At 39.2% G+C, this 24,015-nt stretch overlaps 1 protein-coding gene across 2 annotated transcripts in view; it reads left to right on the top strand.

Annotated features, from left to right (window-relative positions):
- The window catches only part of DCX (doublecortin), a 109,671-nt gene extending 94,709 nt beyond the window's left edge, over positions 1-14,962 (top strand). For both annotated transcript variants that reach the window (XM_040999661.1, XM_040999660.1), the window contains exons 6-7: positions 2,493-2,587; positions 13,873-14,962. In XM_040999661.1, the coding sequence (XP_040855595.1) occupies positions 2,493-2,587; positions 13,873-13,929 (152 nt within the window). In that variant the 3' untranslated portion in view covers positions 13,930-14,962. The remainder of the gene's footprint in view (positions 1-2,492; positions 2,588-13,872) is intronic.
- Positions 14,963-24,015: the final 9,053 nt, after the last annotated feature.

Here is a 24,015-nt window from a genome sequence, read left to right on the forward strand (position 1 = left end):
AGAGTCCAGCATTGTATTGTCCAGATCAATTCAACAGTTTCTTGGGGAGACCAACTCTGGTCTGAAAGCAGAACTGGCAGAATATCATCCCCTCCAATGAAAAGCCACAACATAACATCAAAAACAATTTACAATACTATGGAGTTAATTGAGATGGTATTGAGTGACCAATATGTTAGAAAATGCAAGTTTTAACCACATCCTGTCACTACTTCATTGACATTTCAATTTAAGTTTGTACACAACGGGATGTTATACTCCTTAAAATGGCTGTAGGCCATTCAGCTGTCCCGTGTCTATTTTCATTTTTGTATTTAACAGTTTATAGTGTTGAAGCATGATTTTTACTGAACGTGGTGGATTTTAGGATAGTCCAAACTGGCTTGTAACTCTAACAAGGCATGTGTCTACAGTTGAGGCCCACAACACTGTTAGGAGGGGTGTGCAGAGAAATCTTCAGTACCTTAGTGAGGAGTAACTGATCTTTGTGTCCTACCTAGTAAGGTATATGTGAGTCCAAGCTGACCGTTTCCTGTCTGTTTCTAAGCTTTCCTTGTTTTTCTCTGTCTATCTGATCTAATTTAGGGGGCGGGGGCTCCTGAGCGACTCTGGTGGTCATTGCAAGAGAGGGTGGGAATCCAAAGTTGGAACTAGGTAAGGACCAGAGAAAGCTCCCCTCCCAAGTCTAGAAGGGAGTTTATATTTCTGTTTCTGAGGATCGCTCAGGGTTCCTGGCAATTGTTTGATGACATTAGACCCTGTGAGGAAGGATCTGGGCTTCTTCCATCCCATGTGGGAGATCCAAAAGGGAGTGGATGACCTCAGAGTTCTTGGGCTCCGAAGGCACTCCAATTTCCAGTGGTCTCCTTGGCAGTTGGGATATAGTCCTTGGTGCTCGTACTGATAGTCCTTGGTGAGGATCTGGGAGTCTCCAGGGTTGGGATACAAGCCTCCTCCTGTCCACCTGCTCCACTCTGGGGGTCCCCCCGCCCCGCTCCATGCATATGACCTCCTGTTAAGAGGTTGTCAGGATAGCCCCTGTATGTCTTTATATTTTTGCTAATGTCTAATGCTTATTCGAGTCTGTTGTCTATAAGCTACCTGCTATATTCTTGATAGGTTATACTTAACATCTTCCTCCCACATTCTAAGAAGGTGGAAGATATCTCTGCTCTTCCACCCCATTACAGAATAACATAGGGTACTGAAAGTATATTAGGTTTTACAGTTCTTTGATGTAAATCATAAGCAGTCTGACTCACATTGATTGTTGGTTCATTGGTTACATCACAGTATCTTATTGCATGTGATATAGGCTGTTTGAGCTTGAAACAATATTACAATTTACAGGTACTATTTTTCATATTGACATCATTTCATCTTAAATTAAGGCAAACATGTGGTATCTAACCTTTTGGGATTGGTTTATTTCCCTTAGCATAATGGTTTCCAGTGGGGCACATTTGGCCACAAAAACCTGCATTTTGTTTTTTTAAATAGCTGAGTAATATTCCATGGAGTAGATGAACCATAGCTTTCTTATCCAGGCTTCTTTTGATGGGCATTTCAGTTGCTTCCATGTTTTTGCAATTATTGATTGTGCTGCTATGAACACAGGAGTGTATGTTGGTTTCTCATGTAACAGGTGTTTTGGATATATTGCTTTTCAATGATAAGGAGACCAGCCTGAGGCCCTCTCACACAGTGGCAGGAGATAGTGGCTGATACTTCAGGTGGGGAATTGATATGCTAATGTCGCCCTTGTCCCTTGGAAGAAAAGTGCTCTAGTGAATCTAAGACATGGTGGGGGAAACGCCATTTTATCTTTGAGAAGAAAATGGCTCAGAGACCCAGAATGCCGTAACTGCCTACTACCCAGTCTAAATCCTCACACACTTCAGATTTTCATTCCCCTTTCTGACTAGCTCGCTTTCAATTCCATGCCCTCTGTTCTTTTCAACCGGGAGGGGTAAGAACAGGCAGGAAATGGAAGGACAGAAGACTGACCATGGGCTGTGCTACACTTACCCCATCAGCTATCGAATCACCCATGAATCACCCATATTTCTTCGTCTGTATGTGAGGCTTATTACTTATCTGGCTCACTTTTCTCCTCTGTAACACTAAAACACAAGAATACTTTCTCAGACTGCCTCCAAGAGATATTAGGGTCAAACCAGCACATGCACATTAGAAAGGTTTGAAAAGAAGCAGACTACAGTGATTGGGAATCGTTCCGGGAACAAGTGGGAGGAAAATGGAGGAAGATGGACAGCCCTGCACTGCACTGCGCCAGGAGTTAATTAACGAAGGAGTACAGTCCTTGCCCTTTTGAGGAATGTGTTTCTTTTCACCTTTGTTCTGTTCATCAAATCCCTTGGTTTTCTATGTACCTTGCTTGAATGTTCTCAGTGTCTTCAGAGGGGAAGGATAACGTGCTGTTTTGTATGCTGTTGATTTTTATCCCTTCCTTTTCTCTTGCCTTGGGCTAGCAAACGGAACCTCCAGCAGCCAGCTCTCTACCCCCAAGTCTAAGCAGTCTCCCATCTCTACGCCCACCAGTCCTGGCAGCCTCCGGAAGCACAAGGTATTATGTCTCTTATACCTTACTAAACTCCCTTGCACTCAGAGTTTATTGAATCGCTGGGTGAAGGTTTTCTCTTCTGTTCTACGTAAATAGTATATTAAGGCCAGAATTGTCATCAACTGGTCCTTAACGTTCTGAAAAACCCATTAGGGACCAAGCTTTTTTTGTAATATTTATTTATTTTTTTATTGGAAACTCAGATTTACAAAGAAGAGGAGAGACAGAGAGGAAGATTTTCCATCCACTGATTCACTCCCCAAGTGGCCCATCCAAATCCAGGAGCCTAGAGCCTGCTCTGGGTCTCCCACGTGAGCTTAAGGTCCCAAGGCTCTGGGCTGTCCTCAGCTGCTTTCCCAGACCACAAGCAGGGAGCTGGATGGGAAGTGAGGCCACTGGGATAAGAACCTGTGCCCATATGGGATCCCACAGCATGCAAGGCAAGGATCTTAGCGACTAGGTCACCGCACAGAGCCCTAGGCACTTTTTGTTTATTCCTCTAACTCCTGATTTATTTATTTCAGGTTACATTACTTTTTTTAAAAAGATTTATTTTATTTTTTTTATTTGTAAGGCAGATTTATAGAGAGGAGAGAGAAAAAGATCTTTTATCTGCTAGTTCACTCCCCAAATGGCTGCAATGGCTAGAGCTGAGCCAATCTGAAACCAGGAGCCAGGAGCTTCTTTTGGGTCTCTCACATAAGGGTCCAAGGGTCCAAGGACTTGGGCCATCCTCTACTGTTGCCTTACTAGGTCATAAGCAGGGAGCTGGATTAGAAATGGAGCAGCTGGGACACAAATCAGTGCCCCATGGAATGCAGGCACTTGCAGGTGGAGGATTTGCCTGTGGAGCTACCACTCCAGGCTGCAGCTACATTCCTATATGTCTTCCGAAAGGAGAATGTACAGAAGTCCTAAGTATCCATTCTGAACTAAGGTTAAATCATGTCTTGGGAAGTGGGTTGAGTATTGGTGTGCCCAGTTCAGACACAAAGCAAATGAGGTGTTGATGGGAACACCTATCACCAGACAGTAGTGAATGAAAGCGACATCCACATGGCAGTTTAAAAATTGCCCTGAGTTAATCCTTTTAGCATTGCTGGGTGTCAAAGAAGGAATACACACTCCTTTCACTCTGTAACTCTTCATTATCAGGCAACTTGTGGTGCAGCATAGGAAAATAGGCCACAGACACACTGCACGAGCTTTAGGGGCCACTGACATCCCTTAAACTATCCCCAACAAATGTATCATGAAAATAATTGAAGTGTGAACTCCCTAGCTCCAATTACTAGTGATGTTCTCACACAGAAATCTCTCCAGGGTAGAAGAGAAGAGCTCACTGCCTTGAATCTCTCTTACCCAAGGCAGTACAAATATGGATTCTTCTCATAGTTTTCTCTATATTCTGTTGACTTTTCCCTGCTCATAACACTTGGTGTGAGGATGAAAAAGGTTACCAATACGACAAACTCCTCATTGAACCATCAATAGTCAGAACTGGAAGGAATCTTAGGTAGTTATCAATTAGTTTCCTTTGATTCCCAATAATCTGTGATTGAAATTTCACAGATGAGGAAGTTTAGGTTCCTCCCCCCTCCAAAAAACAGGTGAAGTTCTTTACTATAGGGTAACTTAGCGAACTAGAGGAATGGTACTTAAGCTGCTACCGCTGGTATCTCGGAGCTGGTTCACACCAGCTTGTGGAGAGCTGGTTGTGTAAACTGTTTCCCATCTCTGTGTTCTGCAATTTTGTATTGGTAGGGTCAACTCTGCCCTGATGATAGCATTTACACCATAGAAACTGGGAAATACAATAAATTAACACTGTTGGTTTCTTTTCCCTTTCACAGAGTCAGTCATTGAACATCTAAAAGCACAGTGTTGCCCGACATCCACGTTCATTTCCTTTTTCTGTGTATAAGGCTTTTAGATTTCCTGGTCCATCTTGTCATTGCCTGCCTGGTCATTTCTAAGGCCTATTCCATTTCTGCAGTGACCCCTGTAATTTGTGTTATCACTCCTAGCCTCAAATTCAGGATTGTCCTGCTGAGCTATTTGCTTTTCCCAGAGGAGAATTTGCTAAACTTCTATAGACACTGCTATCCAGAAATTGTAAAATGAATGAAAATCGCTTGTGCAGTAGTAAGCTTTCCATTATCCTTTAATGGAATCAAAACCTTTTGATGTGAATATCCCAGGATAGGAAGAATCAACTTCTATTGTTCCAATGTCCACAAAACCTTCCCTCCTACATTATGTCTTCTTATACCTTTCCCCCACATATTTCTGTTTCTACTTTCCTTTTGGGAAACTTGGCCTACTGCAGCATCTACCATGAGTATTTTCTCCAAAGTGGTGGAAGCAACTGGGACATTTCGTATGCACGTTTGAGTCATTAAGCTTTCCAGCTCTCTTTGTCTAAGGACGTATCATCCATAAACTCATCAATGCCATTGCTGGCACTGTTAAGCTGCTTCTCCAGGTTAAACTTGCAGGCAGTTGTGGAATTATAGCTTTTTGTTTGTTCCTAAATTCTAAAACAGATATTTAACTATTGATGGACTTGAACAAGTTTGCAGGTGGCCGCATAGTAAGTGCCTCACTGTTTACTTTCATTTGCAATTTTAGTGTATCAGTTTATTTTTTAAATTATATTTTAAAGGCAAAACTTAATAAGTCATTATTTACTGCAAACTTCAAAATTTTAGTATAATATTCACTGTTTTATCATTTTAAATTTACAGAATTACAAGAATAATGAGCCATGTGTGTTCTTTACACAGACTTACAAGGTTTTATTTTATCTCATTTATTTTTTTTCTGTGTATACACACACAATGTATTTCAAGAACTTTGTGAAAAATGAAATAGAAAAGTAATTTTGAAATTCATGCATAGCTTTGTCATGATACAGATTTTGTTTTGAAATTTTTAAGAACCCCCTCATATAAGTATGTACATACATCCATGGGGATACTTCAAAAAAATCAAAGAAAATGGAACTTGAAAATTATTTTTGTTCAAAAAATGTTGAAATCATGAATAATTTTTCATAAGAATTTCCATGAACTTTTTGGAATAGGATTTTCAACAACTTTTGCATATTTTAATTTCTTTAAAATCAATATTTTATAGGCCACTTGCACATTTCATTTAGCTATTTTCCAAACCCTTTTACTCCTGAATACTTTAGTGTATATTTCTTAAGAAGGATATTATCTCCCATAACCATAGTACAATTATTAAAATCAAGAAATTGAACACTGGCATAATAGTGTTATACAATACAGTTCATATTCAATATTTATCCATTTCCTTAATAATGTTATTTTTCAGATCTGTGATGCAATCTACAGTCCAACATAACATTGAATTATGTTGTCCCTTTTTAACTCTTATAATCTAGAAAAGTTCCTCAAACATTTTTTTAATCTTCCAATACAGTATATTGTAGAAATAAAGTTATTTAGTGGAATGTCTTTAATTTGTCTGATGTCTCCTTGTGATTAGATTCAAACTTAGCATTTGGGGCAGGACTATCACAGCAATGCTGTGTTCCTCTCAGTGCATCTTATCAGGAGGTACTAGCCTCAATGCTTATATCACCAAGAATGGAGGCTAAACTGGTTCTTTTGAATATACTAAAAAATGCCTTTTGACCTTGGCTCATGGTGCTGGGTCTCAGGTCCCAGTTCTATGCTTCTTTCCACAACCACCTAAATTGTAGCATCACCAGGCTCCCTGGGCAGTGGGTCTGAACAGATCTCATCTGAATTTCCATCCAAACGGGCCTGAAAGGTGTGAGTCATGGTGCAGACAGGAAGCAGGTGGCTGAGGCCACAACTTTCCTCCTGCACAATTGGAAACAAACTTGAAGTCCCAGCATCCCTTTGGTAGTGTTTGATGGCTGTGATGGGGCCCTAAGCTGTAATCAGCCTTTTGGCTTCGCCTCTGAAGCAGCTCATGGAGAATCCTCTTTAATGCAGCTGCAATGAGGTTAGCCAAAGTCCACATACCCAAGTGCTACAATATGGATGCGAAGTAAATCCTAGGATTGTTAACGAAAACAACATTTTGTATTTCTATTCTGTTTCATTTTTTTTACATGGTCATTTTCACATCTGCCTTTGTGATATCCCTGAGAAAGTGATAGAGTGGATACTGTTCCCATTTAACAGATGAGGGAAAAAAAGGTGCAGAGACACAGCCTAATATGAGTCAATGAAAACATAATGAGAAACGTCTTTGAAGAAAATACCATATTAAAGATGCTCAAAAAGTCTACAAACAAAGAAGAACTCTCCTTGTTTCATTTCACCCATGACTTCAACTGCAAGGCCATTTTACCTGCAAAGTTGTCTGTAGATTAAAAGAAAACACATTTGCTATAATACGTGAACACGTAAGTCACATTATTTCAATATAAATTTCCTCCACATCCAGTCTTGTCTTCTACAAGTGCTTGACTAGGTAGTTTGATGAAAAAACCAGAGTACTGACTGTTAAAAACCACAGGCACTACAAACTCCAGTGTAAGTAGATTTGGTTAGTGTACTGATCAAGAGCTAAGAAAGGACTACAGGAGACAAAGAAGGATGGGAGATGGGGAAAATTATTCACAAAGTAACTCTGAACTGTGGCCTAGAAGGCTGGGCAAGCTTTTGATGGCTGGTTGAAGAGAAAAGGCATTCCAGCATTCAAAAAATTCAGCCAACAAAATCACGCCATCATACAAGTGCAGGACACATTTGGGAAATAGCAAACACAAAGTAGAAGCCAGGTTTCTCTGAACTCTTCCCTGACTTCCTTTGGCCTATAAGCTCCTTGGACCAGAGAGCAACTTTTTGTTTTCTCTAATGCAAAAGTATCGCCAGCACAGCTGTATTTGTTACAAACATTTTGTTCTGTAGGGCTCCAAGGGACTAAGCAAATGAATTTCAGGTGCAAATTATTTGTATTGTTAAGCAATATGTGTGTTTCTGTATTTTTGCATATCAATCAACAACAGCAGAATGTTGAAATAATTCTTTTCCCTGAAGGTTGCTCTACCCATAAGAAAGTACATTTTGAATACACAATAAATTGATGGAAGTACAGAAGTTCACACAAAGCCAAGTCTTGTGGCTTCTCTCCATGGCCTGCATTTCTAGCCATCCCAAATCAGAACAGCAGCAAATGGAATCTTCTCATGATTCTTTTCCTGGAATTAAAAAAGAAATAAATTCCAGAATAATATTTCCAAATAATTATTTCCACTGATCAGCTAATTGCCCCGAAGTGTCTTTTGTACAATTAAATGTAGGGCTGAACACCGAACCCCAGTGCTTCAGTGTGATAGAACTCAAAGCGGTCTCCATGTTTTTAAAATACCTCTTTGTTTACATACACACACACACATACACACATATAATAATTATTTTTCTTTATATCAAGTGAAACAATTTCGTGTGTTTCAAAACACAACTTCACGAACATAGTGATACTTTTTATTCTACGTTCCCTTTTGCCCATGTTCCCTGCACACCCTCCTCCTTCCTTCTTTCTGTTTCTTTTTAATTTTTATAATGGCATTCTTCCAGGTCACTTCACAATTGCAGCCTTAACATTAGGCATTAGAATTTCCCTAATTAACATTTATATTTACCATTAAAAGAAGAATTCAACAAATAGCAAATAGAAAAAAAAAACTTGCTCCTCGAGTATAGATAAAAGCTGTAAACAATAATCAAATGCCAAAATATCAATTTTGCTCATATAGATTAACATTGCTTTTGTATATTGTGTATTAATTACTTATAGTTCAGGGAAACATATGACATCTGTCTTTTGGGCACTGGCTAATTACATTAAACATAATGGTTTCCAATTGCTTCCATTTGTGGCAAAAGTCAGGATTTCATTCTTTTTATGAATGAGTAGTATTCCAAATGGAATACTTAATCCAGTCATCAATTGCTGGACATCTGAGTTGATTTGATATGTTAGCTCTTATGAATTGAAATGATATAAACATGGATATACAAAAACTCTTTTGTATACTGATTTCACTTCATTTGGGCAAATTTCTTGGAGTAGGATGTCTGAGTTGTACAGTATGTCTATTTTCAGATCTCTGCAGAATCTTTACACTGTCTTTCACAGTAGTTGTACTAGCTTAGGTTTCCACCAACTATGGATTAGAGTGCCTTTTCCCCTACATCCTCCCCAACATTTATTATTTAAAAATTTTTTAATGATAGCCTTTTATACCACGTGAAACATACCCTGTGAGTTTAGTAATTTGGCCATGACTGTCTCATTTCTCTTGTTTTGGGGGCAACTAAGAAAAAAAAGAAAAGGAACATTAACAATTTCATTGTTCACAGCTTCCTCAATTTCAGATACTGAAGCAGAGATTCTGATCAGGGAAGTTAAATGACAATACTTGACCAGAAATCTAAGCCTTCTGACTCCTAACCTTGTACTTTTTTCTAGTAGAGGGGAGATTCATTCTATGCAAGATTTATGGAACACACCGACGGTCACAGTATGTTTTTTTGAAAAGGTAGAGTGATGCAGCGAAAGGACACACACACACACACAGATCTACCGCCTCAAATGACTGCAACACCTAGGTCAAGGTCAGGCTGAAGTCAGGGATTGGGAATTGAGCCATAGTCTCCCTCAGGGTTGGCAGAAACCCAACTATTGCTATCATCACTTGCAGCTCCCTAGTGTGTGCGTTAGCAGGATCACTGAAATCAGAAGTAGAATCAGGACTTAAACACAGGCACTTTGATATGGAATATAGGTGTCCCACTCCAGCTTTATCAAAACCTGCTCCTAATTTTTGAACATATTAATTCCTTGTAAAAGAAAACCCGCATAATATTAACAGTTCCAGGCCTTTGCCTATACAACACCTTGCAATCACGAACCTATTTTCTGTTTCTATCAGGTAGATTATTCCTAATATTTCATAGACATTTCCCTCTGAAAGCTGTTTTAGCAGTATCCCATAAGTCTGAGTATGTTACTGATGTCACTTCCCTTTCAAAGTACATTCTAAGTTCTCTTATGATGTCTTCCTTGACTCTGGTTAATCAGCAGCGTGTTCTTTAATTTCCACATGCTTGTGAATTTCCCAGATGTCTTTGTGTTTCTGTGATCTAATTTAATTCCGTGGTGGTCCAAGAATTTGTCAATCATTTTCAATTTATTGAGATTTATTTTATGGTCTAGTATATTATCTATCCTGGAGAATGTTCCATGGGCATTTTAGAAGAACATGAATTCTGTTGCATATAGTAATATATATTTGATTATAGTATTGTTCATATACCTTATTTACTTGATAGTCTTCTTGCTAGTTATTCTGCCCATTAATAAGGTGAGATATTGATGTCTTCAACTACTATAGTAGTTTGCCTATTTCTCTTGAGTTCCACCAGTTTTGCTTCCTGTATTTTAGTGCTCTGTTCTTAGGTGCACATTAATAACTATGTTTTATCAGTGTGTTGAACTTTTTGTCATAAAATATCCTTTCTCTTCAATAATATTTTTTTCTTAAAGTCAGTTTTATTTGCTGATATTATTATAACCATTCTAGTTCCTACTTAGTTACTGATTGTATAGTAAATATTTTTCCTCCATTTACTTCTAGTGTATTTTGTCTTTGAAACTAAATTGATTCTCTTTTAGGCAGCAGAGGGTTGTATCATATTTTACCTAAAGCCATACTGCAAATCTCTATATTTTAATTATAGTGTTTTATTAAGATGCTTAAGGTAAATTTACTGGGAAGATCAAAATGACATCTACCACTTTTCTATTTCCTATATGCCCTGCATATATTTTTCTTCCTTCTTTACTCAATGCTTGCTTCCTTCATGTTAAATACATATTTCCAGTGTGACATTTAAATTACCCTCTTTTCTTTTTTTAAGATATATCTAATTTTTTATTGGAAAGTCAAATTTACAGAGAGAAGGAGAGACAAAGGTCTTTTTCAAGTTGCTGGTTCACTCCCCAAGTGGCCACAATGGCTGGAGTTGAGCTGATCCGTAGCCAGGAGCCAGGAGCTTCTTCCAGGTCTCCCACATTGGTGCAGGGTCCCAGGGTTGTTCTCTACTGCTTTCTCAGGCTGCAAACAGGGAGCTGGATGGGAAGCAGAGCAGCCACGACACGAACCTGTACCCATATGGGATCCTGGCACATGCAAGACAAGGGCTTTAGCCACTAGACTACTGTGCTGGGCCCAAATCCCTTCTTTTAAAAATAGTTTTATTTGGAGTTATTTCCTAGTGGTTATATTGAAGGTCAAAACTGATTTTACATTATAACAATTTGGTTTAAATTATATATAAAACTTTGCTATAATATAGCTCTGGTCTTTTCCTTCTTTTTTGCATACAAATTGCCTTTACATACAAGTCCATCAACATATTTTTATAATTACTAGCTCATGCAGTTGTTTTTTGAAATAAGCCAGACACAGAAAAACAAGTATTGCATGATCTCATTTATCTGTGGAATTTTTCATTAAAAAGATACAAAGCAGGGTTACTAGGGGCTGGAAAGGAGATAGCCAATGTGGACTATCAAAAGAAGCAGAGTGACACATGTGCAGAATGAATAAATCTAGACATCTAATATACAAAATGAGGGTTGTAATCAATAAAATTGTATTGTATTAGTAAGTAGAGCTTAGCTTTTTTTTTCTCAAGCAGAAAGGTATGAGATACTAGATATGTTAATTTGGCTCACTCTAGAAGCCATTTTACTTTCTGTATGTATCCACAAAAAATCATGTTATAAGTATCAAAAATATACATAATAAAGTTTCTTTGAAAAAGCAAATAATAATGAAAATGAGTTTATCTTTGGAACTTGTTACATTTTTATCTTTATTGATATTCTGCAATTGGTAAAAGGATTTATTTATTTAAAAGGAAAGCAAGAGAGAGAGGAAGAAGCAGAGCATAAGATCTGACAGCTGCTGGCTCATTCCATACATGCCCACCACAACCAGGTTTGGGCCAGGCTAAAGCCAGGAGTTGAGAACTCCATCCAGGTCACCCACATTGGTGGCAGGGGTCCAAGCATTTAGGTCCTCTTCCATTGCCTTCCCACGTACAATGGGGAAGCTGAACTGGAAGCTGAACAACTAAGATTTTAACCAGCACTCAGGTGTTGAATGTTGGCATTGCAAACAGCTGCCTGTTCCACTATAACATAACACTAATAATTGGTTTTCTTTATTTTTATGTGAATTTGAATTACATTCAGTATCCTTTCATTTCTCCCTGCAGGATTCTCTATTTCTTTTAGGACATATCTGATAGAAATTAATGCCTTTATTTGGTAATGGGGTTATTTCTCCTTCACCTTTGATAATGGCAGTTACGAATGAGAAAAAATAATTTTGTTCTGTTTCATTAAATAGTTTGATCTGATATAGTCTGTAGGTGTTTGCTACTCGGCTCTGTGTAAGTAAGCTGCTCTCCCAGGCAGTTCACAGCTTTAGCTTCACCTTCCCTGGGTGCTAACACAAGCTCAGCCAAGGATGAGAAATCAGGGCCTTCCCGCGTCATTTATCAGAAAACACCTAGCCCTGAACATGTTCTGGCTAAAATTCCCCTGGAATATGTCACAGTTTTTTTTTTCTTTAAAAACCAGAACAAAACTGAAAAACAGAAACAAAAAAAAAGCCCTATGGATGGCTAAAGTCTACAGCATTAGAGAAGCTAATGCTCTCTAATGGCTACTAGATTGCCATTTTTCACAGATTTTATGTGTGACTGTTGATTTTCAAGGCTACTTGGCGCTGACAGGGAGAATGGAAATATGGCAAAACTAATGCACCAGCAACCTTAGTATTCTCATGCTATTCAATCAGTTTTCTTGAATAAATGCTTCTTGGACTGTTGTAAGCGTGGGTTGTTCGCAAATTCCAAAGAAGTCAGTTTGCAGCAAACATTTAGTCCAGCAGTTAAGACACTTGTGTCCCATGTTGAAGAATCTAGGATTCATCCTCAGCTTCAATACATGACTCCAGCTACCTGCCAATGCCAACCCTGGAACGATGATTATATTTATCTCTTTCATTGTCTCTGTGCTTTTCACATAAATTTATCTGAAGAGTTGATCATAAATGATCCAGTTTTCTTGGCTGACTTTTTGATCATGTGTAGGACAATAATGGTTTCTAAACTATGCTCCGTTTGAGGATAGGGAGAATGAAAAACTGTTGAGATTCTGCAGATGCAAATTAAACACATGAAAATATTTTAACTAGCAAGCCATGGAGTGTAAATTAAAACTGCAAAAATATGTTACTAGAAATTCACAAGAACGGCTAAAATAAAAGGTAGTGAAATGCCAAACACTGGTGAGGATGTGGCTTAAGAGAAACACTGGTATTTTGCAAATGAGAATGTAAATGTCATATTGGAAAATAATAGGACAGTGCCTACAAAATTAAATACATGATTTTCATACAATTCAGCAGTCATATTGTATTGCTCATCACAACCCAAGAAATGAAAATTTACGTTCACACAAAAACCTGCCTGTGAGTGTTTATAGTAGTTTAATGAGCAAATAACCAAAAACTGGAATCATCTCACCAAGTCCTCCAACAGATGAATGGTTAAAAACACTGTGATACATCTGTATCATGGAATTCAACTTGGTAATATAAAGGAGCAGATTATTGATACATGTAGTATGTTGGATGAATCTTCAGGGAATCATGCTGAACAAAGGCAATTCCAAAATGTTACAAACCACATTTGATTTTAGCCAAAAGGCAAGAAGCAAGCGATTCCACATTGTTACGTACTATATGATTTCATTTAGGTAACATTCTTAAAATACCAAAATTACAGAGGTGGACGACAGATTATTGACTGCCTAATCTTAGGGGTGGGGGAAGGCATGGCTGTAGCCATAAAGGGGTAGCACAAGGGAATCCCTTTGGTGAGGTACAGTTCTGCATCTTGACTGTAGCAATAGTCATAAAAATGCACACGTGGATAAAATTTTATCAGACTGCCCACGTGTGCACGCACACACACACAAATGAGTGCATGTGAAAGTGCAAGATGTGATGCTTTGGACGGAACTGTGTAAAGGACACATTAGTACAAGTGTCACTGTTTGTATGTTTTCAACTTCCTGTAAATCTGTAATCATTTTAAAATAAAAATTAGAGGCAATATTAAGGAAAAAATGAAAACAACTATTTCATATCTCACAATGCCCTAAAAAGGAAAATTAACTTTCTTTTTTTTTTCTTCCTACAGGATCTGTACCTGCCTCTGTCCTTGGATGACTCAGACTCACTTGGTGATTCCATGTGAAGGAAGAGAGAATGTTGAGTCCAGAGTAACAGTCTACTGTTAAAGTAGAGTACTTTCGTTCAAGAATCCAACAGGGCTATTGGTGCTTTCAAGGTTTTGTTGTTGTTATTACTTTCAAAACACATTGTAATATGTTGGGTTTATTTTTCTGTGATTTCTCCTCTAGGCCACTGATCCACAGTTACAATTATTAGAGATAGATTGATAACCATCCTTTGGATTAACTTTCCAGGAGTGCATAATGTGCTAGTCCATGACCTTTCTACTGAATGCTTAGGCATCTTTGTTATTTTCTCCTGTGTCACTTTCCCCATATATTACAGTCTTTCCTCTGTAGAGTGCTCTTTGTATATGTGGCACTTAAAATGTTTGTGTGGGGAAAAAAATCTCATTGGAGGACCCAACAATAACAATCATAAGTGCCCCTTGTCTTCTGATCTCAAGAAAGCAGTAGGATCCCAGGGGGACAGCCCAGGCAGCTCCCCAGCCTTGGCTGTAGATTCTGATAAAGCTCCCAGTGTGTTGTCTAGCACCAGTTCTGGTTGTCAAGGACGGGGAGAAACACCAGCAACTTATCACTGTGACGCCAGATGCTTAGGGCTATAGTGCAGTGCTAGGCAGAAGTGGAGGAATTACTACGGATAGTTTTCAGTAGGATTTACAAAGCACAGTGACTTCCTGGCCATCCTCTCCACTGGAGTAATTTGGAATCAATGAGCAACTGTTAAGAGTTTGGGGCAAGGGAACTCCATATACCTGATCCCTCTGGGAAGTTAACATACTGAGTTACTAAATGAACGGTATGGTATCTATCTATCTCTGTTCTATTGAATGCCTTGTAAACAGCCAACTCTGAAAACACTGTGAGAATTTGTTTTCAGGTCTGACACCTTTCCGTCGCTTTTTATAGCAAGAAATCAATATCCTTTTTATAAAAGCTCATGTCTGTATTTCAGGAGCAAACTCTTCAAGCTCCTTTTTTATAAACTGGTGATTTTTCTTTTGTCTAAAAAACACATGCAGAAAACTTACCGAAAAAAAAAAGCAGAAGAATAATGTAGCTTAGGAATCCTGCTGTCACTGCCAAACAGAAACCTCCAGGACAAAAAACGTATAGTAGAGGCCAATTCAATAGAATCAGTGTTTTGATAGCTTTTTAACAGTTATGCTTGCATTACTAATTTCAGTGTGGACCAGACATTCTAATTATATTTTAAATGAAATGTTACGGCATATTTTAAACAACTCTTTTTTACCTATGATCCTAATATTTCCTACGGAAGACATGAAAACCTTTCCCTTGTCTTTAGCATTGGAAAGGATTTCACTTTACTAAGAACTGATCACTTAAAAATAGTCCTCAGTCTTTGAGGCACCGGTTCATAGCACTGCTTTTTGTCTTCAATCATAGCCCATAATGGCAAAGACAACACAACTTAAGGGAAAGCCATGCATGCCAATTCTGTGTTTGCTTTTTAGCAGATATGAAGTTTCTTTGTAAGTGTTGAGACATTTTTTAAAGTGCATCATTCAAAGCCAAGCTGTTGTGGCTACTGAATGACTTGCAGGAATCCCTCCACCCTAAACAGAATGAGCTTATTGTGTGTGTGTGTATGTGTGTGCGTGTGTGTGTATGCGCATGTGCATACATGTACATGTGCACTCGCATTTTTTGATTAAGAAGTACTACAGGATACCCTAATGTGGGTCAGTGGCAACTTGGTGACATTGCTGATGTGCATTGTGTAGGGATTAGCCCAAAGATGGAAGGGGTAAGTAAGATGCTCCTAGATAAGTTTCACATGTCCTGAGCTACCACACATGTTTTTGGTTCTGAGGTGAGATGATGATAACACTGGATTCTGGATAAAATCAGTAAGAACCACAAACTATTAGGCCATCTTTTTGACATTTTGTTTATCTGTAGAGTCATTCAAAATCATTCAGAAATACATTTTTCTCAGTCCATATTCTTTCTAGAAGCTCAGGATTTTCTTAGTGCCTCCCTGCCTGAACCGTTTGTGTTAATTGGGGGAAAAAAAATTTGGTACTTGGGATGAGGAAGATGGGAATGGACAGCAGTGGGAGATCTGACTTCAGGCCAGACCTCCCAAGCACTCCACCCATGACAGTTTTTGAGCTCTCATTGAATCTAGTACTTTCATTTTAAGATGGGTTAACAGGCCTGCAGGACCAGAAGGAAGCATCCGGCTTCCCTAGGCTCAGGTTCCAGGTTAGCTCCCTGGGCACTTCCTTTTCTGTGATCTATGTACCACCAGAAAATACTAAATTGACATATTTTTCTTAGAAGGATCTTTGAATAATATTTTGGGCAGTAGCACATTATGCATCTTTCTTTTCATCAATCACAAGGAAATTGTTCTAAATTGCCGCTTCAAGGGGGATTGGTGTAGTTCAAAATTCAGGCCTCCAATTAAATTACATTTCAAATGGGCTCTTTTTTTTTTTCAAGTGCAAACATTTTGTTTGTAACTGAGCTTGTTCACCCAGCATTTATTCTGTTTTACTGAATTCATCTGTACCTCTCCAGTCCCATTGTGTTGGTTTCTGCACACTGAGCAAATGTCAAGTCGGCAAACATTTGCCACCACTCCCTGTACTTCTTCCTTTCCCCCTCTCTCTCTCACACACACACACATATGCAATCCATCTGTTGCTCCTTTCTGCCTCCTGAGTTTTCTTCCCTAAGGAAACAGAAATAGGGACGACAAAGGGGAAATGTATATATATAGGGGCTGGGCTGAACTACTTACGTCATACATAGTTTTAACTAGGAGTAAATTTAGAGAAAAGCTCCTTTTTCTCTTCATGTTTTGGAAAGGATAGCCATTAGCATGACTGCTTTGTGTCCTTACAGACTTTAGTCATAGCCTAGATTGAATCATAGAGTTTCCTAGCTGGAAGGAACATTAAGATCACATCATCTAGTCTAAATTCCTAATTTTTCAAGCCAGGAAATGGAGACATAGAGGTAAAGTCATTTCCCCAAGGTCACACAGCTGGCTTGGGGCAGGGCTAGGATTAGAACCCACATCTCCTGGATTTTATTCCAAGGTTGTTTTCCACTAAGCACTGCTGCCTTTCTACTAGGCTCCTGAGAATTCTTTCCCAGGGTCATGTTGCATCTTGGAACCATATGCTGCTTTCCTGATCTCAGCGGGAAATCCATCCAGCAACCTAATACAGCCCTTTCTCCCTGCACATGGGCTGCAGATGTCCCTGAAGAGAGGGAGACACCAAGGGCCAGTAGCAACAATGGGGTCCCTGATATTCTCTCTCCAGTTCAGGGAATCAATGCTCCAACGTGAGGAACCCTCCAAATGTCCCCCACACCCAAAGTACTGCTCTCTCTGTATGGATTAGAAGAAACCCAGTTTTCCCTGGCAGCTTATTTTATGTCATCCCATACTTGTTGATCATCCCAGGCAAAGGGGTATGATTCTTATTTCCAGATTAAGAAAAGGAAGAAAGGACGAGTGGCACCATCGTTTTGATCCTTCTGACTTTCTGAGATGGTTTTATAGCACTTTCAAAACTAGTACGGCTACCATTCACTGGCAAGGATTTGTTTTACAATATTGGACTGAGATAAGCCACAGCAAATAACCTGATCTTGCTGTGGTTGCCCTCATCCACAATATCCCCTATCCCATCCTGCCATGACAGGGAAAATTTCCTGAAATAAGGATGGGGCTGGGGGCTAAAATGTACCCTGGCGTATGGCAAATATTGGCTCTTTCTGTTTGCACCAAAATAGCATGTTGTATGCTCTACCCACTGTACCCATCTTGTGTACACTGATCCTGTGGCCTTCCATGGCAGCCTAGGTAATGAGGTCTGAACACGTAGTTTATGTGCTCGCTTCGGCAGCATACATACTGAACATGTAGCTTTCCTCATAGCTAAAGGGTAACTAAAGGGTAGTCATTAGTTCAGTTTAAAGATACACACTCCACAAGTATTTCTCCTTTTCTGATCCTCCTCCTCCTCAATGACCAGTAGACAAGGAGCCTTAAAGTAACTATCTGAAAAAGACAAGAAGATAAGACTGAGCCCTTAAATCCTTCTTAGAACCTCCTAGACCAAGCATTAAATCAGCTGTCCAGGGTTTGCTTCAGCTAAAATTGTGTCTGTTTTCTTAGTCCCTTCAATGCTATGTGTAGAGATCCACAGATTCCCTTCAAATCTGAGTCTTAAATGGTTTGAAAAAAGAAAAAAAAGACACATCGCCTTGGAATAAGAAAACAAGCATGCTCATTTCCCCCAGAATGAGCTCTGGCATATCCATGGGCAACTTTCCCAAGTTCAACCCACCTCAGAAGCATCTGTGCCAAGACGCTCCCTGAGATAGAAATGCAGTGTGAAGGAATAGAGTGGTTTCATGACTGCCTTCATGGTGCTCCAATTTGTTGTTAAGAAAAAAAGCATTGGATGTTTCTTTTAAAAAATATCATTGGTATTTGTCCTGGGCCCATATAGGGTCACTTGGATCCATGGCCAAACTTCTCACATGCAATGCCCTCACTACATTAAGCAGTTTGACGTTTCTGTGTCATCTGTGACAGCATGCAGTCCTTTGTTTTAGGTATTGGACTCGAGAGATGGCAAGTATTTGAATGTTGGCCCAGCCCTTGATAATGTTAGAAATGATCTAGGACCTTCTGTCTGTAACAAAGGGTCTAAGCTTCCTGGGTCTCTTTCTCTCAGTATGACATTTAGAAGTCACCACACCTATAATTCTACCCTGTCAAGGTGATCCTATATGTAAGCCCATCCACAGTTTTATGAAAATAGTCTCATAAACTTTGCATGTATGTCTAACTGGAGCAAGGGTTCTTCATACGAAACATTTGATTGTAGAAGCATCTCCATCTGCTTCTCCTGATGCTCGTGGCCCAGACCCAGTCTAGTGTTACAATTCAGTGGATTGTCCTTCAGTTTACCCTAAAGGCTACACTTTTGAATGAAGACAATGTAGGTCATTTCTTTAAAAATGAGTTCCCAAGTTTATTCTTCTGGCTAACTGACCTGATTTCTCTAATGGGTAGAATGTTGGAAGCTCTTACTACACAGCAGCCAAGACAAGTGGATTTCTAAATCCGTAGGCATTGACTCCAGTGCGTAACCTACTAGATCAGCAGTTGCTCCTTACTTCTTCCACTTTTTGTCCTCAAAAACTGGAAAATTCCCTCTTCATCACTGTGTTTTTTAGTATGCTTGGGTAAAGAATATTTTCCCTCATATTCCTTTAGGAAAACTTGCCTCCTTCTCCATTTTTTTCATACCCAGGTCCCCAGACATTACCACCATTTCCAAAGACTGTCATCTTTGTAGTCAGCCTCTTGGTCTTGTTTCCCACCTATTTCCTTGTTAAGGATCCCACAGACCTCCCATTTCAGTGTAGCTTGGGTGACACTGGTTATCATTTGATGAGGCTAACTTTTCATCCCTCATATTGTTGGCTTCTAAATTTCGAGAGTCAGAGATGATTTTTTTTTCCCCTCAATTTTGCCACCTGGGGTTCCAAAGTAAGGAGTTTCTGACTGGGAATTGGGAAATCTTTCTGCTACTGATCAGAGCTGAGGGTTGGTTCAGAGAGTTAGGAAATCGTAACAGAAGTCAGGGCAAGCTCCCTGTTGACTAATGAGAAGATCCGAAGGCACTAGAATTTCCCATTTCTGGGTTAATACCCTGAGGGACTCAATTTTTGTTGCTCTGCTTCCTCTGTGTATCCCTTTTGTCTCTTCTTTCTTCCCCTTGCTCCCTATACTCTTACTTCACTCTCTGAATCACTGTCTCATTTCGATTGGACAAAAATCATTCTTTTGCACAATTCTCTCCTTCACTTTTTTTTTATTCTTACTTTTCTGGACATGGGACATATGTCTTCCTTACCCAATAAGTTTTGCCTTGGGATTGATCAAAAACTATTATCCAACTCAAATATACCTGGTCCTATTCCAGGCCAGTGAGCAAACTGTAGAAAGGAATCAATCTGATCCTGAGCCTTTCTTCTTCATCTCTAGCCTCAACAGATCCTCTCAAGCAATTTCCTTTAGAATTCATGTAGCTTTAGATCTTCACCTTCCAAGCACTGTCTAGGACACTGTGTGATTCTTCCTTAGTCTGCCATGTTGTGGAGCAGTGAAGTGTACTCAGAGAAATATTAAGCTGAACAGAGAAATCCACCCCTGGATTCATATCAGCTAAATCATACTAATTGATTTTATTCAACTACTTATCATTTTAAAAGCTGCAATATAGTATAATGAGAGACCACAGGTCATTTCTCCTGTCACTTGGTTTGGCAGGGTGAGGTTGGGAGGAACAATTTGTTTAAAGTTAAGCAATATGCATTGTTAAGCAATTTGCAGTAGCCTTATGTTTTGGACTTGCCAACTATTGAATGAAAACAATACTGGTAGGCAATTGGGGATGATTTGAACAAAAGGAGTATTTAACAAATCCATACTATTGAAGGAAACATTCATTTAATTGAAATGTAATTTTCCTTCTGTTCTGAGAGATTCATAGAAGCATTTGCTTTTGACACCAATTGTTCAAGATCCTGCGCAAGCAGTCCACATTGCAGTAATTAGTGCAACTAAAGAAGGCACCCTGTAGATGCTAATTTATTCACCAGAGTGCATAACTCTTCCAAATGTCACTGTTTGGCAATCATATATGCAATGTCAAATTTTCCGATGATTTTTCTTTCAAAGCTATCTTAAAGGGGTTTGACCAAGTAAGAGGTTATGCCAAATGTCTCCAATATATGGACCTGTAACATATTGCAGCTTGAAGCCAATGATCCCTTATGACTTGTACACAATTAATGCATGGTTTGAGTGAATTTTGCATTTCTTACATGTGGTAAGTTCTTTAAAACATTTTTGTCACCTTTTTGTGCCATTAAACCTGTACAGAAAATACTTTTATGGCCATTTTCAAAGGGAGAAAGCTTAAAATGGAATCAGCCCACCCTTTCTGCCCCATAGCTGTAGTTAGAATTGAGTAACTGTAGCAAAACAGCTGTTATTGGTGGTTGTAGTGTTAGAGGCGTTAGCTTGCTAGTGACTAGCTTTGGAGAGTAAATGCATGGTATTGTACATCTCATTTCTTAAATAACTCATTTTAACCTCTGAAAATAATATATTATTCTTGTGACTCCTCTTCCCACTCTCGTTGCCCTCTCTCCCTCCCAGCTCCCAGATGTCCTATAGTTGTAAATAACTGATTTTTTTGGGCCAGTAATTCTTGCCAAGTAAAGTCTGCAAAGAACAAACAAGCCAAAAAAGGGGTGGGGAAAGACATTTCCCAACAGCCTCTCAGCACATAATGATCATTTCTCAAAGAATAGCATTGTGATCAAAGACTCGGCTCCTCTTGGCATAAAAAAACCAAAAATCTGTGGTAAAGTAGGAGTGTCTTTGACAATTTGATTATGTTACAGAATTGAATAGTTCTCAGAATCACACATAAGCCAAGAACAATAAGTAAGAAACAGAAAATGATGCCCTGTATCCTTGTAGCAGTTTTAAGGTACTTGGAAATCTTAGAAGGCTGCTTCATCAATAATCAATGACAGTTTGGAAACAGAAAAACAAATACAACAGATGTTCTGTGAGAATGTCTTAGAATATTCTCACCCCTTTTAGAAGAGTTTAATCCTGGAAATGACAAGGATATGGGTTTGTATTCCATACTGTCTGTTTCCCAGGCAATGCCTAGTCCATGCGCAGCAGTTGTTGAAAAAACAGTTCTTCCAGAAGATATTCTTCTTTTTGGTTTGCTGTTTCACTTTGAACTAATATGTTAGGTGAGGCCCATAGAAACCAGCCGGGAGCAGACCCTTTTTAATTCCTATGCCTGTTAACATCCCTCTTCCCACAGCCCCTTCCCAATTTGATGAGGGCTTTCTTTGGTCAGAGGACTTCAAGGTTGTCTAGAGAAGTTCCCCATGTGTGTAAGGTATTGTGAACTGTTGGATGCTGCATTCACAGCATTCAATACTGGGCAGCAAAGAGCTGCTCTTGCAATCATTTTGGCTCTCAAGCTGTTCTCCATTGCATTCTTACTTCTGTGTACATTTGCAAGATGTGTGTATTGTCATTTTCCAGAAATAAAGTTTGATTTCAATATCTCTGGCTTGAATTCTCTTTGTCTCTCTCTCTCCCTCTTTTTTTTTAAATTATCGGATTGATGATCATGTAACCACAAAATGTCCAAGCTGGTAGGAAACTTAGACATTATTTTGCAAACCCTTAATTCCACAGATAAGGAAGTTGAGGATCAATGTATGATGAAAACATCATAAATAACATCCCAGCACACTTACAATGTGTAGGAACTCAGATCTCCTTCCAAAGCTGAGCAGGATTCAAATGACTTCTTGTATATAAAGTGCACAGCCAAGGTCAATATTTGTCATCAGCATAGTCCTGGTTTTTTCACTCTCCATCGGTCTTCCTGCCTGTGGCCTGGAAAAGCGTCAGAGGATGGCTTAACTGCTAGTACCCCTGCACCCATACGGGAGACCCCAAAGAAACTCCTGGTTCCTGGCTTTGGATCAGCTCAGTTCTGGCTGTTGCGGCCATTTGGGGAGTGAACCAACAGAGTTGGAAGAGCTTTTTCTTGGTCTCGCCTTCTCTCTGTAAATCTACCTTTCCAATAAAAATAAGTTTTTTTTTTTTTAAAGAAGGAAGAAAAGATGAATACAACTATCAGACTAGCTAGGCCTTGAGCTGACAGACTTTCTACTCGCTGCTACAAGGTCTGATCTGTCTGAATTCTCATGAGGTCACTTTTGTCCCCTTGACTATCCTGAGCTCCAGCATAAATGAAATCTTGTAAAAGTTCATTTTAGTCACAAAAAAGCAAACAGTGTGATTCCACTCAGAGTTTCTAAAGTAGTACAAAATGTAGAGTGGTAGTTATCAAAGGCTTAGGGGAGAGGAGGAGAGGTAGTGTTCAATGGATACAGAGTTTCAGTGTTGCATGATAAAATATTTATAGAGATCTAGTTAGCAGTTTGTATACATTTGCAAATGTCTGTTGCTATTGAACTGTATACTTAAAAGTAGAAGAGATGGTAAGTTTAACTGTGTTTTTTTAAATTAAGGACTTATTTTATTTGAAATGTGAAGAGAGATAGAGAGAGAGACCTTCCATCTGCTGGTTCACTCCCCAAATGTCCAAATGTCCACAAAATCCAGGACTGTACCAAGCCTGTGACAGGATCCTGAAACTCAATCTAAATCTCGCATGAGGCTGGCAGGGACCCAAGTACTTAACCTATCAGCACACTCTTCCAGAAGTTTCATTAACAGGAAATTGTATGGGAAACAGAGGACCCAAGTCTCAAAATTTTGCACAGTATTGTGGGCATCCTAAACAGCAATTTAACTGCTATGGCACACACTGCTTTCTGTTATGTATGTTTTATGACGATAAAACAATTTTCACTGTATCAGCAAGATTTGCTAGTTGTCTATCTCATTCCAACTCATTGTAACGGTTTTCATTAGACCCTCTAGAGCATTATCTATTATTGTTGAACAACACCTCAGACTGGTTGGAGGCATCACTGTAGAACCCCAATATGGTTCACTCACCTGACTCATAGAAAGCCAATCACTGACATTGAGATGATGGAAGAAAGTAGGCATTTATTGCAAAGCACAGAAGAAGGAGCTGGGCAGTTATTCCTTAATTGCCAGGCTCCCCAAGGAGTCAGGGGTGAAGGCTCTTATAGACAGACCTAGCTGGTCAGCAATGCTGTGATCATTAGGGAATCTATGGTGGTCATGTGGGTTCCAACCCATGTGGTGCAGTATTTGAATGTAGTTACAGGATTTCTTTCCAGAGAATACTGACCATTAAGGTTCTTATCAATTGGAGAAGCATATGACTCCTGGGGATCTCTCCAGTAAATCAGTGAATTCCTTTTGATAAAAGGCTGGTGATGATACACTCTGTGCTAAGGGAGACAGACACATGGGGCTAGAAGGAAGGGCATGCTTGTGGGCCAGGCTATACATTTAGAGGGGTTCAGCTACATTATGT

Source organism: Ochotona curzoniae, unplaced genomic scaffold, assembly GCF_017591425.1.
Source record: "Ochotona curzoniae isolate NIBS_2020 unplaced genomic scaffold, NIBS_Ocur_1.0 scaffold_1852, whole genome shotgun sequence".
Lineage (NCBI taxonomy): Eukaryota > Metazoa > Chordata > Mammalia > Lagomorpha > Ochotonidae > Ochotona > Ochotona curzoniae.